Genomic DNA, 16,490 nt, shown 5'->3' with positions numbered 1-16,490 from the left:
GGAAACTGGGTTGTAAAACCCCACCTTCTGTTGTTTTGTTTTGTTTTTTAACAGAACGAGCTCTCTTGGGGAGCGTAATTACCTTTAGGAAACGAGAACCTAAAAAATAAGAGTGTCCAGGGCAGTAATTGCGGCCATGTGGCCGACCCATCCATCTACCACTGCTGGTGGGGGGTTCTCCCAGCCTGCGGTGACCCCTGTGCCCTCAGCGCAGCCCCTCAGCTCACGACGCCTCGGGTACTGACTGCGTCCCGTCCTGCGGGAAGACGCCTGTGCTGAGGGGCCCCTCCTCCACGCCAGGGACCCCGCGAGACGCAGGAAAATGACACACTCATCTAAGCGAGGCAAACTCATCATCCCATGGACGGACCTGTCTTGGCCGACAAACTCCCATTAAAATGAACCCAAGTGGGTGAATTAAGCTTACTTTCCAGAGAGTGGCTCTGGCGGTAAAGTATTAGGGTACCACGCTCCCTAGACACAGACCCTGAAAACAGAAGGGCTGCGACGTCGGCCCGTAGGGGACCCCGTGCCTGTTGTCTTGGAAAAGCCTCCAGCTGACCCCGGGAAACCTGCTACCCCACGGACACTCCAGGGGCTGCCGCTGCTCGCCTCCTGTTCTGAACTGAGACAGTCGTCACCCGAGACGAATCTGGCCCCCAAGTCAGCACGCAAGGCTCCTGTGGTCCTGTGTGCACATCCCAGCTGAGCACGGCTGCCCCGACCTAACTCTGTCTTCCCCCAACATATCATTGTGCATCGGGCAGGTAGTTTAGGACAGCGGAGAGGTGCATCTCCAGTGACGGTGTGTGAGGTTTGTGCGTCCCTGGGCGCATGCAAGAAAACGCAGGACTGGAGCGGAATTCAACAGGCGGGTGGCATCCCCTGCACCCCGCTCCCCTCCCGCCGCACAGCCGGTCCCCGCCCGCACCCACGCTGCCGAGCTACCTGCCACGGATGAGGAACCCGTGATGGCAACCTGGGGCTCGCTGGCCTGCAGGTTGAAGGATATGTGGCCCATGACGGTGTCCACGGTGTCGATCAAGCCCAGCACCACGGCACCGTCCTGCAAACGGCACGACACGAAGGAAGGAGACGTCAGTACGGGGCTCGCTCAGCACGTGCACCCGACGGAGGCAGCAAACGCACCAACGCACAAGATCAAGTTCATGCTCACTGTCAACGTTCCCGCAAAGGAGGACGCCCAGCATCTGCTGAGCAACGTGGCGGGCCAGGCCCTGCCCTCACGACGACCAGACAGAGAGGCGAGACAGTCACGCCGCTACCCCGCTTCACAGGCGCGGAGGGGACCACTGAGGTCACCCAGCCCAGCCGAGCTCGCAGAATGTGGACACCGGCTGAGGTTGACCCCGGTCACCCAGACCGTCAGCTCCAAGGCTTCCACGCTCAAACACAGACTGACCAGACCTGGTCCCCGCTCCACTCTGAACTCACTGGGGACCTTGACGGGTCTCTGACCGGCCCCCCCAACTCCATCCCCTTCTGTTTCACGAGGAGGGGGGTCACTGCTCCCAAGTACCCTCCAGGATGAAGACACCAGCACTTGTGTCCTAGTCTCTGTGAAGGGGAGGAGGCTTCGGACGTGCCGGCACCTCAAGCCTGGACGTGCCTGGGGTGTCCCTTCCCCTCCAAGGGCCTCTCTCTCCACTCTGAGTCCCCAGGGCCGAGATGACCCCAGTGGATCCCCAAGAAGGCAGGGGTCCCTCGTGGTGGCCCCGTATCTCTGCAGCCAGCTCGGATCAGACTGACTCTCCCTCATCCTCAGACACACGTCTAGCAGGGCAGGGGCGTCTCAGTTCCCTGGGAACGCGGTGTGTGACTCTCTGCCATCACACCCCTTCTCTCCTTCCCGCCTTTCTGAAAAAGCATCCGTCTGTTGCTAAGCGTCCCAGGCGTTCTCTCAGAAACACATGCTCCACGAGAGTCTAACGAGCTGGAAATAGAACACTGAGGCCAATTTTAGACATTTTCTTTCAGGCCTGTGGCCTGATTTCGATCGGCCAAGTGCAGTTAAGCACATGAAGATCTGTGTTTCTGGCATGCAGAGCCGTTGGGTAGTGGCTGATTCATACCTTCCCTTTAATGCACTATAGAGCCAGCCTGAGTCTGAATAGTTTCATGATTATTCATAGCTTGTGGCAGCGCATTAAGAAAAGGCTCATTTAAGATGATGCAGAAAATACGTCTGCTCAGGCCCTCCACTGGCCATCCTCTGGGTGTCTCCCAGGCAGCAGCCCTGCACACATCGTCCCCCCGGAAATCATGAACTCTGGAGTGCTGTGCCTTTTAAAACAGAATGTGTTTCTAGGTAAGATTATGTCAGTCTTAAGTTCATGACCGTCTTTCTCTACCTTTGCCAATGGGAAGCCCGATCTCGTTCCATCTGAAACTGTTCAAATAAAAAGTTCATCAGATGTAAACCCTGGAGCCACCTCATTCATAACGAGAGAAGGTGAGGTCGGTCTGCTTCAAACTGGCAAACATCTTTTAAACTTTACAGGAGTTCAGGAGAGGGAGCGCTTTAAGTAACAGTGTGGTCCCAGCCCTTCCAGGCAAGGCAGTTGGGAGTCTTCCTCTCCCTTCTCCACCCCTGCCGGGCAACCTGGAGGTCACATTTTTCAGACAGCAGCATCAGAAAATGGACAGAGCCAGGATCCCCAGGTCACTGGGTGGAGAAGAGCTGACCCACGTCAGACCTGACACGAGTGAGAAGTAAATGTCCACTGTGCTGAGCCGCTGAGATGTAGGGCCTATTTGTTACTGCAGCTAGCCTAGCCTAGCCTGACTGATAGAGCATCGCAGGAGATACTTAGTATCACTGGGAAATGTCCTTGCCATAATTAAAGAAGAACAGGTAAATTCAGATATACAGCACATGTGTAGACTATATATGCATATAAGAGAATTGAAAACTAGATCTGAAGGGATATATACAAGAGTGTTAATAATCATTCTCTCTCAGCCTGAGGATTTCAGGTGATTTTTATTTTATATATATTTTTATGATCTGCATTTTCTAACTTTTCCACAACAGATTCACATGTTTTATTTCTTAAATAAGTAAAATCAAGAAAGTTACTTTCGAAAAGAAAAGAAAAGGTATTCCACTCTCCTAGTTCTTTAGTGTACAGAGGAAAGGAGAGGCTGCTTTGATATTTACTCTTATAATCATGAAGTGTATATTGTCACATGTTCTACTTTTTTCATTTAATCTAGTGATCTTTAAACATCAAACGTGTTTTATTATCATCCAAGAACAGTGTGATGGTAAAAAAGAGGTTTTTAAAATGATAAACAAGCATACATTCCTCATGCAGAAATCCAACTGTTTTCCTGTTCAGTGTTGACAACAGGACCGTGGTACTGATGCTCATAGAACTGATCCATAGAGAAGACAGAGCATTGCAAATCAGTCGTATATCCAGTCAAAATTAGCTCTGATATCCCAGAGATGCGTCATTTCTCTTACAGATGTGAATAGGGCCATACTTATGCCACTTCCAGAAAGACAAAAAGGTGCCCCTTTTGAAGATCTCAATGTTCTTTTCTCTTACCTCTGACACAGCAGTCCAACTGGGCAAAAAGAGAACCTCTCCCACGGTCTTTAAGAAGGTCTAAAGGAAGACAAGATGGCACTGCTTAGCGTGTATCCTTAAGCCTCAAAATTACAAGACCTTTGATTTTCCCATCTCTGTCAAGCACGGGCTGGGTTTGTATTTACACAGTAGCAAACCAAAATACCTCCCGTTAGTGGATCTGGTTATGTTGTACAAAGCCCTTTTATAGATGTTATAGATGTTATCTTATTTGCTCCTGGTGACAGTCCTTTAGTCAGTGACGAACATTTAGACGTTAGATGTGTGTTCACAGCTTAGTTACGGCAGCAGCCCTAAGTACAGTACCTGGAAGATATAACCGGCCCTCGGTAAAAGCCTGTTGAACAAACGAATGAATGAATGAACAAATCATGGCCTGCTCCGTGTGTTTTTCTTGGCATGAGAAGCCAAGCTGACATAAAAACCCACTTGTTTAATTGGAAATGACCCCTCCATAAGCAGAAGTTACTCGGGGTCCCTTGGACAAATCACCTTAAAACCATGTTTGGTTTGGCTATTGTTCTAAAAAAATGAAAGTAGCTTGTAACATCTTCAAATCGGGAGATTTAAATGAAACTATGTGAATTTCCTCCTTCTTGTGAAAAAAGCAGAAGCTTGGACAATTCTTATCCCATAGTCCCACATGGCCACCATCGACCAAAACTGAACAGCAGCTGACCCCTTAGGTAGTTGTGCATTCTCCAGCTCACCCCAGTCCTCACCACTCCCTATTGCCTTCCACCTAATCTGTTTCACTCATTTACATTACTCATGTAGGTTTTTAACAGTGCGTCTCCTACTACAGACACCAGAAGCAAACTCAGAGCCTGATCTAAACCTCCTATATTTCCACAGAACTGCCTTCTCCAAAATGCCACATCCGTCCTCACACTTTCAGACGCTAAATATTTAGAGAACACATCATCAAAGCTCCTCACTCTTTCATTTATCTTTATTTGATAAATACTTATAAGACCCTAAAGTGCAATGCCTTAAAATTTAAAGACGAAATTTAAAAACTAAACATGAAAAAAGCAATCATGATCCCTGCCCTCGTTGGGCTTGAGGCCTAGAGGGCAGAGTTTATAATCTAGAGCAGGGGTCAGCACTTTTCTTTAAGAGGATCACCTAGTAAAATTTTTAGGCTTTACACGCCATACAGTTCTGTCACAAACACTCAGTTCTGCCACTGTAGTGCAAAATTAGTGACAGACAATCCATAACTAAATGAGCGTGTTACAATAAAACTTTATTTACAAAAACAGGCAGTGGGCTAGATTTGGCCCAAGGGCTATAGTTTGCTGAGTCCTGATCTACAGCAGTTCAGCTGAATAGAAATATAACGCAATCCACAGTCTTATTTTAAATTTTCTAATAGCCATATTTTAAAAAGTGAAAACAGGTGAAATTACTTTTTAATAATACATTTGACTTAGCCCAATATATCTAAAATATCACTTCAACATGCAATCAATATAAAAATCATCAATTTGATAATTTACATTCTTCTGTTATACTAAATTTTAGAGATCCAGCGTGTATTTTAGACCCTGATTTGAACTGATCACAGTTCAACTGCTCGAGAGCCATGTGTGGCTAATGGTCTCCTTATTACCCAGCACAAGAACTGACTTCTTGTCGCTTTCCTGTTCTGCTAGTGGTGAGAAGCCAGGGCATTATGGAAAATTGGACACGGATGCCAAAGATTTTTATTTCTCATCCAATCAGAGATGGGTGGAGTCTGGGGTAAATCTCCAGGATTCCTCTCCAGGACACCCAGAGTCAGGTATCTCAACACGGGCCCCCATCAGAGGTCTCAAGCTGATGGCCCACAGGCTGAATCTGCCTCATGAATGTCTTTTATTTGGTTTGTACACAACTGCTTTTAAATTTCAGTTAGCTGTCCACTTTTTTTTTTTAATTGGATGATTTTCCACTTCAAAATCAGGTACGGAGTTTTGCTTGCAAAATCAGAAAGGGTTACCCTCAAGGTTAAAGTCAGGGGACTCGAGCAGCTCGATGCCACTCCCTGTGGGTGGGCACCTTCCAGTTTGCCACGGTCTCTACTCCTCCCTATTGTCTATCTGACCCAATCATCCATTTACTTTATTTGTCTGGCCCCTGCATGCATTTGAGTTTGGGACCTCTGACAGTGTCCAGTATAACTGAGGGGAAAAGGGGAGTCGAAAGGAAAGAGGAAACCACCAAGCTTCAAAAGAAACTGTTTCCTATGCAGACCTGCCTTGAATTCTATGTTCCCACGTAGACGCCTCTTCAAGACTATGGAGGGGCCGGACCCTCCCGTTCACCCCTCCGGGCAGTCGGCTCCCTCTGGGCATCCTCACACCCAGCCCCAGAGCTCACGTGCAGAGCCCGGAAGTGCTTCCTGTGGGGAGCCCGGAAGTGCTCAGAGTGCTGCCTTGGCCCCGCCCATGCTGCCATATGATTGGCTGAGCTACCAAGCCAGGCCTGCTGCCCTTGGCTAGTGATTGGTCTAGGTGCAGTCATGTGATGGATCTTTGCAGGGGGAACCATGGGAAAGAATTTCGTCCCCTATAAAGAAGGAGGAGCCCCCCCCCCCCCCCCCGCGACCTTGCTTTCCCTCCTGGTGGTTGTTAGTGAGGTGCGGTGTTTGGAACCGTTCCAGCCCCTTGGAAATAGAGCAGAACGCCAAGAGAATTGTCCTTCTGCTACCCAAATCCCTGCTGTGAATGAAGACTGAAGTAGTCAAACCTGGAGTGAAGCAATTAGATGCCCCTATTGTTTTTAAAATAGTAATATGACTGTTTATTTGCAGCCAGAACCATTCTAGGAGAGGGACTTGGGTCATCAAATTATCCCCATAACACAGACTGGGAAACTGAGGCTTGAAGAAGTTAAAAAGTTGCCCAAGGACACAGAGCTGGGGGTCAAGCCCAGGCTTGCCTGACTCCAGTGTCACTGAGCTCCTGCAGCTCGGGACAGCCCCTCACAGCACTTTTCAGACTCCATGGTGCATCTTCACCCTCTCAGCCCTGAGCCTCTCGGAAGCAGGAAGTGGTTCTTGGTCGTCCCAGATCCTCAGAACCTAGCATGTTCTATGAATGAATGAACGAAATCTGAGACGTCTAACTCTTGCTTCTGTCGCCTGGGCAGGAAGGCTATGGCGTTGAGGACCCACCCTGCGTTTCAGGATGTCTTTGTTTACAGAACACATGCTTTCAGGTACTTCTCTGGATCTGTCTTCAGCAAGGAAACCAGTAAGAATTAAGAACTCTTAAAAAGCACTCGCCAAGTGCCAGACACATACTATGCACATAGGAACCCTTTTAGTCCCCAGTGAGGTGAGTACTATTATCTCCCCATATCTCAGACGAGCAAAGTGAGGCAGAGAGATGTTACATAACGCGACCAAGAGTGCACCGTAAGTAACCGGCAGAGACGTTCAACCCAGCAGTCAGACCGTATACATCCTGCTCTTAACACATGCTGCACTTTTGAAGTGAAACGGTCTCAAGCATCCCTTCTGTCTGCACAGCAACCAGGAGCCCTGTGCTGAGATCGAAGTTATCAAGCCCCCAAGAGCCCAGCATCCTCCTCTACCTTGACCTAGAAAGATTTTGAGAATGAAAGGAGAAAACACCTTGGTTCCAATGCCATACGTGGTGCATTCCCTAAGTGCTTTACGGAACTTTGGGAATTCCCACTGAGATACAAGTCACGGTGTTGGGGTCACACTATGGCCCCACGGCTAAACCTGCCGAAGACCCAACTCCACCTTCTACCTGTTGCCAAGGGAGGCGGCAGAGTTTAGAACGGGAGTTGCAAACCCAAATGCCTACAGGGGCCAGGTGGATGGAGAGAGGGGCCAGGCTGGCTGGGCACTGGGAAAACGAGATGAGGAGTCGAGTCTCATCTGCAAGAGATTCCACTGAGCTGTGCAGAGCTGGCTGGAGTAGCCACGCCGTCGGGTTGAAATCCAGACTTTACGTAAAGTTTCTGATTTTTTCAGCGCTGCGTAGGTCAAACAAGGCACAGCTGTGGGCCGTGGTCTGGCCCACAAAATAAAATAGCTTTACCTTGGTGAGATTTAATGCTGTTTCCTCTGAGAGGGATTTATTGGGTAAGCTGAGGGACATATTTTGAAGGTAATTCAGAACAATTCCAGGACTCTGGAAGTTTCTTCTCTCCTCTGTCAAGTTGGTTATGATGGGATGGTAGACATCAATGGGCACCTAAAAGGAATCAGCGACGTGAGTTCCTTTAAGAGCTAAAGCCAAGATTCGTACAGGAGTTCAGCGTGTCCTCCGGGCCTCCTGCTTCTCACACCACAGTAATCATGGTAATAGCACCTACTATCTACCAGGCAGGCACTCCTGTGACTACTTCACGAATAGCATTAACATCTCATCCTTTCAGCAGCCTCATGAAATACGCACGCATTTGATAGATGATACTAAGCGTGGAGAGGCTTACGCAGAAATAAGTACGAGAACTGGGATTTGAACCCAAGCACGTGGTCCTAGAGTCTGTTCACTCGCTATTTCATTAAAGTTCCCACGGAAGGGAAGTCGATTGATCACGAATCAATTCCAGAGGGGAACACTTTCTAAACGTATTGATCCTGTCCTCAAACATCAGAAGAAAATGGCACAGAGAAGCCAGGTGTCAAGGCCGGCTCCTCTCTCTTCCCAGCTCATGGTGCCAAGTGCACCAGAAAACAGTCGGGGGTGGTGGTGGGGGTCCCTGAGAAGTCTTGGTGACTCCGTGTAGGCACCGGAGGCTACAGGCCACACAGGAAGCAGGTCTTCCATTTAGTCACTCCGAGCGTTGAGATTGAGTGCCAGTGTTGGCTTCCCCTACATTTATTATTTCCTCCCAGACATTCGTTATACTGCCAGTAAGACAGGACCAGACTGTGAAATGGGATTCCCACTCTCCTGGCATATAGTCCAAGCAGCGAAAAGACATCACCAAGATGGGGAGGTGGGGACAACATTAAATGCATCTGCTCACCATGGTGTTTGCTGTGGCTGTCGTGAGGAAGCTGGGTGGCGTTGAGGACAACAAAACATGCTTTCCTGGAAAAAAATCAATCATGCTTCATTAAGGGCTAAGCCATGGTCACCTCCTTCACCCTCAGGAAGGCCTGTCCTTATTCAAAACTCTCCCAGCTTCAGAGACAAACTAAGAAGAGTCTGAGAATGTTTTGAGTAGCAGTGTCGCCGGAAAGATAAAGGCCTAATAAATCGGCCAAATGGGTAGACTGTATGGATTTTCCCAGGTCAAATTATTTTTCCATTTTATAGTCTAATCTGCTCGGGAATAGTCTTTAGGCAAGTTGTCATATAAAAAGATGACTTTACACATGCTTTTACTGATTTCAAATACATAAAGAAGCAAAAGAAATGGATTTCCATTGCATCTGGACTACTTAGAGATAAAACACAGAGGGCTGTGAATCACTGGGCTGGGACAAACAGGAGGCCTCACCACCTCCCCTCCCAGTGAGGTGACACTGGCGTGGACCCCATCCAGTGGTGGGGAGACTGTCTTCCTGAGCCCCTCCCATCCCAAGGATTCTATTCAAGACCCCTTTTGGTCCATTATGAATGATTATAATAATGAAGACATCCAACTCCTTCTAATTTTAGTATTCCCCAATGAAAACACAGACTTAACCAGATACTCTACTTCATTTCTGGAAATTCCTCAAGTTGCTTTGGGTGGCCTGAGGGAATAACCTCACCACCCATCCCCGGTTCCAGGAGTAAATGACCCCGTGGGTGGAGGTGGGTAGCCGGTGAGAGGGTAAGGTGTGACCCTGCTCTGGGGATCAGAGCCCCGAACACTCTGTTCTCCAAGTCAGAGTGACATCCATTCCTTGGATGTCAAGGAGTCCCCTCAAATTCACATTTAACTCATGTGAGTCCGTAAGAGAAAGTGAAGGACAATAAAACTCAGCCCAGCGGCCCTGTCCATCCTCATAACTGATGACCACGTGAGACCAGGATGAGAAACGAGAGTCGGCCGCGTCCTAAGTCAGTCTCGGTTCCCAGCTGGCTCTTGTTACAAGAGCATCTGACTGTGTCAAAGAAACACACTTTCAAACCGTGGGACTCTGAACATAGCCTTCTGCTTCCTTGGCTTCTCTACAGAAGGAACGGCCAACCATCGCGGGGCTGGGGGGACACCTGAGCAGGGGCAGAGCTGATCGACACTCTACCTTTGTGTGAATTAGAAAAGAAGAGGCCACGTCGGCTGGACGGACCCATCAGAAAATGGCACTGCTCTAGCTAACAGGTTAGAAGAGGGGCCCCCTCCAGACAGGTCACCCAGGGAAACGCCCCCTTTGGGTACCTGCAGCCCTAGCTCACAGCTTCCTGTGCAGACAGATCTCTATGCGAAGGAAGGCAGAGTCCAAAACAGAGATTCCTAGTGACGTCATATGAGACACGAAAGGTCACATATGGTTCCATTTATATGGGATGTCCAGAATAGGTAAATCCATAGAGACAGAAAGTAGATCAGTGGCTGCCGGGAGCTGGGGAAGGAGGACAGGGGGACTGACTGCGCACTGGTGCTGGGTCCCTTTGGGGGTGATGGTTGCACAACATGTGGACATAGTAAGTACCACTGAACTGTACACTGTAAAATGGTGACATTCACGTTTTATGAATTTTACCTCCGTTTTTTAAATTAGTGACTTTCCAAGTCCCACAGTTCATCGTGGTTGACTGAGGACCTGCACCCAGGTCCAGCTGTCCCCCGGGTTCCTGATCTGAACCACCGCTCTGTGCTAAGCAGGAAGGGGGCGTCCTGGGGGCGCGCCGAGGGCCCGTGGTGGGTGTCTGGCACGCGGGAGGCACGTGGTAGACATCTGTGGATCAAAGGCCCTAATGGACCTGGAACATCTGTCACGAACACACGGAAAACTCCCTGGTGACGGCAGGAGAATATGCATCCCAGCGTGTTTCTGGGAAATTGTGGATTCCTCCATCTCAGAGAGCAGGGGCTCTAGAAGACCCACCGTATTTGTGAGGCCGATCAGGACACATCTCAGCCTGCAGCGCTGACGGCCGCGTCAGGAGAGGGAGGAGAAGAAAAATGCTGGGAAGGGGAGGTGGCCACGAAGCCCGCCCCCTCCCCAGGAGCTGACGTCACAGCCGGCCCGCAGCCCCTCCCCTCTCACTGACCAATGGCAGCTGTGAAGTACATGGCGATCTCGTCCGGCGTCAGGGCCCGTTCCCAGATGATGAACTCGTCAAAAGCGCCGTTCTCGTAGCGCTTGGGCTGGCGCTCGTCCGACCCGATCACGAGGTTGACATTGGGCTCCCCGTAGGCATGAGACACTTTTCCACTTGGGTCTGAGGTGGTCAGCGTCCCGTTGACGTAGACTTTGAGGCCCTCCTTGGACTTCCATGTAAATAGGACGTGAGTCCAGTAGGGGCCTGGGAGAGAGCAGAGACACCCTTCTCACGATGTGGGTCGAGCTCTCCATGCAGTGGTCATTCTAGTTTTAAGCACATTTCTCTTTCTCATGATGATGGGTCAGTGCTACCGTTGGCTGAGTCCTCATATAGGTCATAATCCACATCTCACTTCCCTCAGTCCTTAGGAGCACGGCAAACCCCAGACGCCGTTCAAAGAGACCCTTTGCCATTTTAAATTAAATGAAGTAATAACCAATGGTCATAACTTGTTCAAAAATATTTTGTTAATCCAGCCTAGGCCAGCACAGGGCAGGTCAATGAGACCTATCTGAGGACCTGATTCAGACCAAAGGCCACTGAAACCCACCTCTGCCCTGACCTCAAGCAGGTGATAGCAACCAATATGGCAGCACCGAGGGAGAACAGACCACTCCTGGCTCCGTCGGGATCCTCTATCAGGAGCCTTGGTGATGACCCGTCTCTCTGTCATGAGAACCACGTTCACCAACAGGAAGAAAGTTCACTGGACTTTGATGGCAGCTTGCCCCACGAAGGGCCACACCTCGTGTGCAGGTGTGTGCTCAGACGCCCTCAGGGACTTGCTGCTGGAAGACGCCCCTTATAGGAAGCCTATGACCCGAGCCGGGCCGTCATCTTAAATCACCCAGCAGCTACCCCGGGGTTCTCGCTCGGGACTGTGCGACTTTCTAACCGCGAGTCTCCAGAGAGCGCTTGGATCCGAGACAGGGCCAAAGTATCACTGCCCTGGAGCGTGAAAATCCCTTCAATGAACAAATAAAGAGCACACTGCCAGGCAGAAATGTTTACACTTCTCCCCACTCCTCTGGGTGGGGAAACAGTCAGGATTCAGCAGATCTGACCTTAAAACATGTTCAAGATAAACGACTGGGTGCCTGATACTGTGTCAGCCCCAAGGGGCACGGAGGTCAGACTCTTACGGAAGAGACCGATAGCAGGTGGAAGGTGATAAGAGCCATGAACAGGGGCAGGACAGGCAGGTCTGAACAGGTAGAGGACGCAGAGACAAGCTCTGGCCTCGGGGATCAGAGAGGGCAAACACGCAAGATTCTCTCAAACTCCGTGTGCACCGAATTTGCCCCTTTTCCGGGGGTGGAGGTACGAGCTTGGTCCCAGCTCACAGCAGCGGTAGAATCGAGCAAACGTGTCCGGTGCTCACGGGGCCCCTCTCCTGTGGGCTCCTCGTGTGTTAGCTCATTCCGCTCTCACAGTCACCCTATGACCCGATACTGTCGTTGTGCTCACGTTACAGACGAGCGCACTGTGGCACAGAGCAGGCAAGTAAGGCGCCCGGGTGCGCACAGCTGGCAGAGGGGTGCGGGGCGGGATTGACCCAGGCTGCGTGGCTCCAGGGTCCAGGGTTTTTTAACAACTGAGACACGCAGCCTCCTTTAAATGGTCCGAAAATGAATTCTCCTTGCCTGTGTCAGAGATGTCATTTCCTCCTGAAGGAGATCGTTCTAGACTCTCACTTTGCCCTCCACCTCCGCGATTCCCTTCTCAGTCTCCAGTCTGGACTGGGCAGCCCGTCCACGCTACCTCGAGACATTCTGAGTCCCCCATCACCTCTCCCCATCTCAGTTCCCACTCCAGACCTCCGGCCTCCCCCAGCTTCCTGGCCCACACCTCTGACCTCATGCCCGGCCAGCGGCGGATCACACTGAGCCCCGGGGGAAACAGGAATCGTCAGAGAGGACCGGACCACGTGGCCTCCCAACACCCACCTACGCACTCAGCCACATCTGCACACGCCCAGTCCCCACACTGGTCCAGACCATCCCTCCTGAATCCCAGGCCCTCGCTGGCCCGGTGCCCACACGCCTCCCCTCCGCCAGCTTTCTTTCCCCTAATCGTCAGCCCCTCTTTTCCAAAACCTTTTTCACGGCGAAGTCTAAACATCTGCAAGTCTACAGCACTAAAAAGAAGGAGGGGTAGAAGGAGGAAGGGGAAGGACAGGAAAAGAAGGAGAAACAATAACCACTCCGCATGCAATATTCCATTTAATTTCCCCCGAGCTGTGAGGTAAGTATCATTAATGCCTTCACTAGGGAAGCTGAGGCTCGGGGCACTAAGTAACATGGTGCGGCGACCCAGTCATCCCGTGGTCAGGGGGAGCACAGGCGTCCGCCCGAAGGACCCCGCCCCTCATCCGCCGTGCAGACATCTCCGCAGAGGATGTCATCTCACCCTTTCCAGCAAGTCCTCCCAAGCAGCCCCTGAGAGGACGGGGCTCAACCGCCCGCAGGCCAGGGGACCGACAGCGGAGCGTCTGGCCTCCATACGCCTCCCTGAGCATCCCTCCGGGCCAGCGGCGCCCTTACCTGGGGGGCTGAAGGTGGCCTCCCACGTCATGGAGTTCTCACGCGTGTACAGCTCCACGAAGCCCTTGCCACCGCTGGAGCAGACTTTGAACCCGTTGGAAATGACCTGTCCCCCGAACGCGAAAGGGGTTGTTCTGGAATGTTCTGCCTGCGTCTTCCAGAAAAAAGAGAACGTGACCCCTGAGGACAGAAAAGGCGTGGGGTTACTTTTAATGAAAAACGGACGGGACTTAACCTCACTGAAGCAGGTCGTTCTCGCTGCTCTTTGTTTTTCATTTAAAAGGCAGTTTTCTTTTTTCTCATTCCAGAGACAGTGTATGCTCGATTCAGAAAATACAAACCATAAAAACAGGTAGCTCACTAAGTACCAGACACTTTACTAAGGGTTTTAAATGAATCCTCTCCTCATAAATACTACAAAACCTGATTATCATTTATCGGCTTACCCCGTTAGGCAGATGAAGAAACTTGAGTCCGGTTTGCCCAAGGCCCCTGAACTAGAGACTGACTCAGATTAGACCCAAACTCAGTCTGACCTACAGACGTCGGCAGTTAAGGTAGCTCCTTCCAAAGCCTCTCCATAAACGTATTTTACAGAGAAAGGAACCAACTCATACATACCGGTTTATAAGCCACATGTTTTGAAAACTTACTACATCATAGACCCCCTCCAATGTCCATAAATACACCTCTATGTCATCATTGTTTGTATCTGCACCTCATGACATTCTAAACGGGAACTCTAGGGAATTCCCTGGCGGTCCAGTGGTTAGGACTCTGTGCGCTCACCACCAAGGGCACGGGTTCAATCCCTGGTCGGGGAACTAAGATCCCGAAAGCCACATGGCATGGCCAAAAAATAAAATAAACAGGAACTGTAATTTTTTTTTTAAAGAAAAAAAAAACCAGCAAACCCCTTCCCCCATGGCTGTGTCTTAAAGTTTCCTTCGACTTTTAATTTCCCAAACAGAACCGGAAGCTAAACCTTTCTGCACATCTCAGATTAGATGCCTTTAGGATAAATTCCCAGTAGGGCATTTCTAGTCAGAGAGGAAGCCACTTTGAAAGGCTTTGAAACCTACAACTGTTCATTCCCATCAAAGTGGGGCACACGAAGGCCCTGGCAGCCGAGACGGCCAGTCCGCAGACTCCTGAGCCGGTCCCCAGGCTCCGCGTGGACTAAATGGTATGAACAAGCTGGCCCGTTGGTGGGTGTGTCTCCATCACTGGAAGCAGGGGGAGTGTAAGGAACAAGGCCAGCCCTCGATGGTGAAGACCCTGACCCACGATCACTGTGCAACCCAGGGGCAGGCTCCCGGGCGAGGGGCGACAGTGGCCACTCCTGGCCGGAGGCTCCTGGAATTGCTCTTTGGATCCCTGATTACCTCCACTCTGCTTCTCTGAATCCAGTAACATTTACCCTTTCTTTGCCCATAAGTAAACAGTGTGTGTGTGTGTGAGAATGCGTGCAGCCTGCCTGGACTCGGTGGTGAAAGCCGGAAATAACTCAGGCGGCCTCATCCCTCCCAAGCTGGCCCAGGCTCTGTGGTGGGAAGGCTTCATTGATGCTGAGAGAGGAGGTGCCCAGACTTGATCCAAACAGGCCCAGGATGGGGCTGGTAGGGGAGCGGGGGCGGCCATTTGCCCTGGGCCTTATTTATATAAATGGCACCAATTTTAGACTTTGTATCTTATCTTCAGGTGAGATCATGGGCACAGTCCAAGAGAGTCTGAATTACTAGAAGACATTTGTCATCAAGTACCAACTTGTGTCGCATCACCACCCATCCTGGCTGTAATGCTTTATGGATCAACACATTTGTCACGAGTTGTTCAAACGTCTCGTGACAATAACATTGCATTATACCTTTGTGGGTCGAAAGCCTTAATACGATGAATATAAACATGTAAAACATGGCACGATGATATAATCATCATGGGAATATTTAATTATTAATTAATATACAATTATATATTAGAATTATATATGTAATTCATAATAATATATAATTCCCTGGTTTGGAATTTCTCTAATTTTTTTTTTAATGTAAAGAGGAACCTCAAAATAACAGAGGAGGCTCAGATAGACTCCAGGGTAGAGCTCAGAGACATAAGGAGCATGTTCTCAGGGCTATTGAGGAAAAAGGAAAGTCCCCAAAAGTGCCCTGGGACACAGGTCACGCCAACGAAAGGATGGGACTTTAGCAGTTTGCTCGGAGGGCGGCTGGGCTGCCCCAGACACTGTCCCACTCAGCAGGTGGAGGGGACTCCCAGGCCCGGGGCATCCCAGTACTTCTGTCTGCCTTGCACTGCAGTGGCGCAGAGTCCAAAAACAAAGCCCCAAGCCTTCCTGCCATGCCTCTCCACTCAGAAACAACCAATTTCACATGGACACAAACACGGCACATTGCGAAACTTTTGTTATGAAACGAAGTCCCAGCGGGATTCACAAAAGTCCATTTTTTCCAAACACTTAGCTGCATTTAAAAATTCCTTTCACTCCTGTCTTGGCCAAATATCTTTCTGTCCAGGAAGAAAAATAAAAATAAAACATTCAATTTGGCATTAGGTAAGGGAAGATTGAAGCAAACAATGGTTACTATAAGCCAAGCTTTTCATTTTTGTTCATTCAGCCTACAAAATAATCATTTCTATCTGAGGAACAGCTTGTGTTTAAATATCAATTTATGTCTTCACAGAGTCTTAAAAGATTCACAACGAGCCCTCGAATATTAGCATTTTCAGGAACTTTGTTTCTTGCACTTGGAATTGTCAGTACAAAGGAGAAAAAATCTGAAAAAAAAGAAGCGCAATATTGACAAATTGATTCAATACTTTTCTTCTTCTTATGAGCATTGAATCCTCATCCGTCCGAAAAAATAACGTGAGGAAAGTTCTTTCTCAATAAGACCAAAAAAAAAAAGAAAAGAAAAGAAAAGAAATCCAGCTATCCCAAGAAAAGGTGGATACATTTGAGTGCATAAATATTACAAAATTTTGCAAGGCAAAAAATTTACCATGACAAAGTCAAAAGACAAATGACAACCCAGGAAAAAATTTTTTGTAAAACACTGAACAAACAAGAAATGAATTTCCTTACT

The 16,490-nt window shown here is 49.5% G+C and overlaps 1 protein-coding gene across 2 annotated transcripts in view; it reads right to left on the bottom strand.

Annotated features, from left to right (window-relative positions):
• ADGRD1 (adhesion G protein-coupled receptor D1) overlaps positions 1-16,490 on the bottom strand; it is a 139,752-nt gene that overhangs the window by 99,139 nt on the left and 24,123 nt on the right. For both annotated transcript variants that reach the window (XM_065889968.1, XM_065889969.1), the window contains 6 exons: positions 13,390-13,569; positions 10,793-11,047; positions 8,613-8,677; positions 7,676-7,831; positions 3,576-3,635; positions 949-1,066 (listed from right to left, as the gene is read on the bottom strand). In XM_065889968.1, the coding sequence (XP_065746040.1) occupies positions 949-1,066; positions 3,576-3,635; positions 7,676-7,831; positions 8,613-8,677; positions 10,793-11,047; positions 13,390-13,569 (834 nt within the window). The remainder of the gene's footprint in view (positions 1-948; positions 1,067-3,575; positions 3,636-7,675; positions 7,832-8,612; positions 8,678-10,792; positions 11,048-13,389; positions 13,570-16,490) is intronic.

This window comes from Phocoena phocoena, chromosome 13 (genome assembly GCF_963924675.1).
Source record: "Phocoena phocoena chromosome 13, mPhoPho1.1, whole genome shotgun sequence".
In the NCBI taxonomy this organism is placed as follows: Eukaryota; Metazoa; Chordata; class Mammalia; order Artiodactyla; family Phocoenidae; genus Phocoena; species Phocoena phocoena.
The sequence above is the reverse complement of the archived record's forward strand: the minus strand, read 5'-3'. Positions and strand labels throughout refer to the sequence as shown.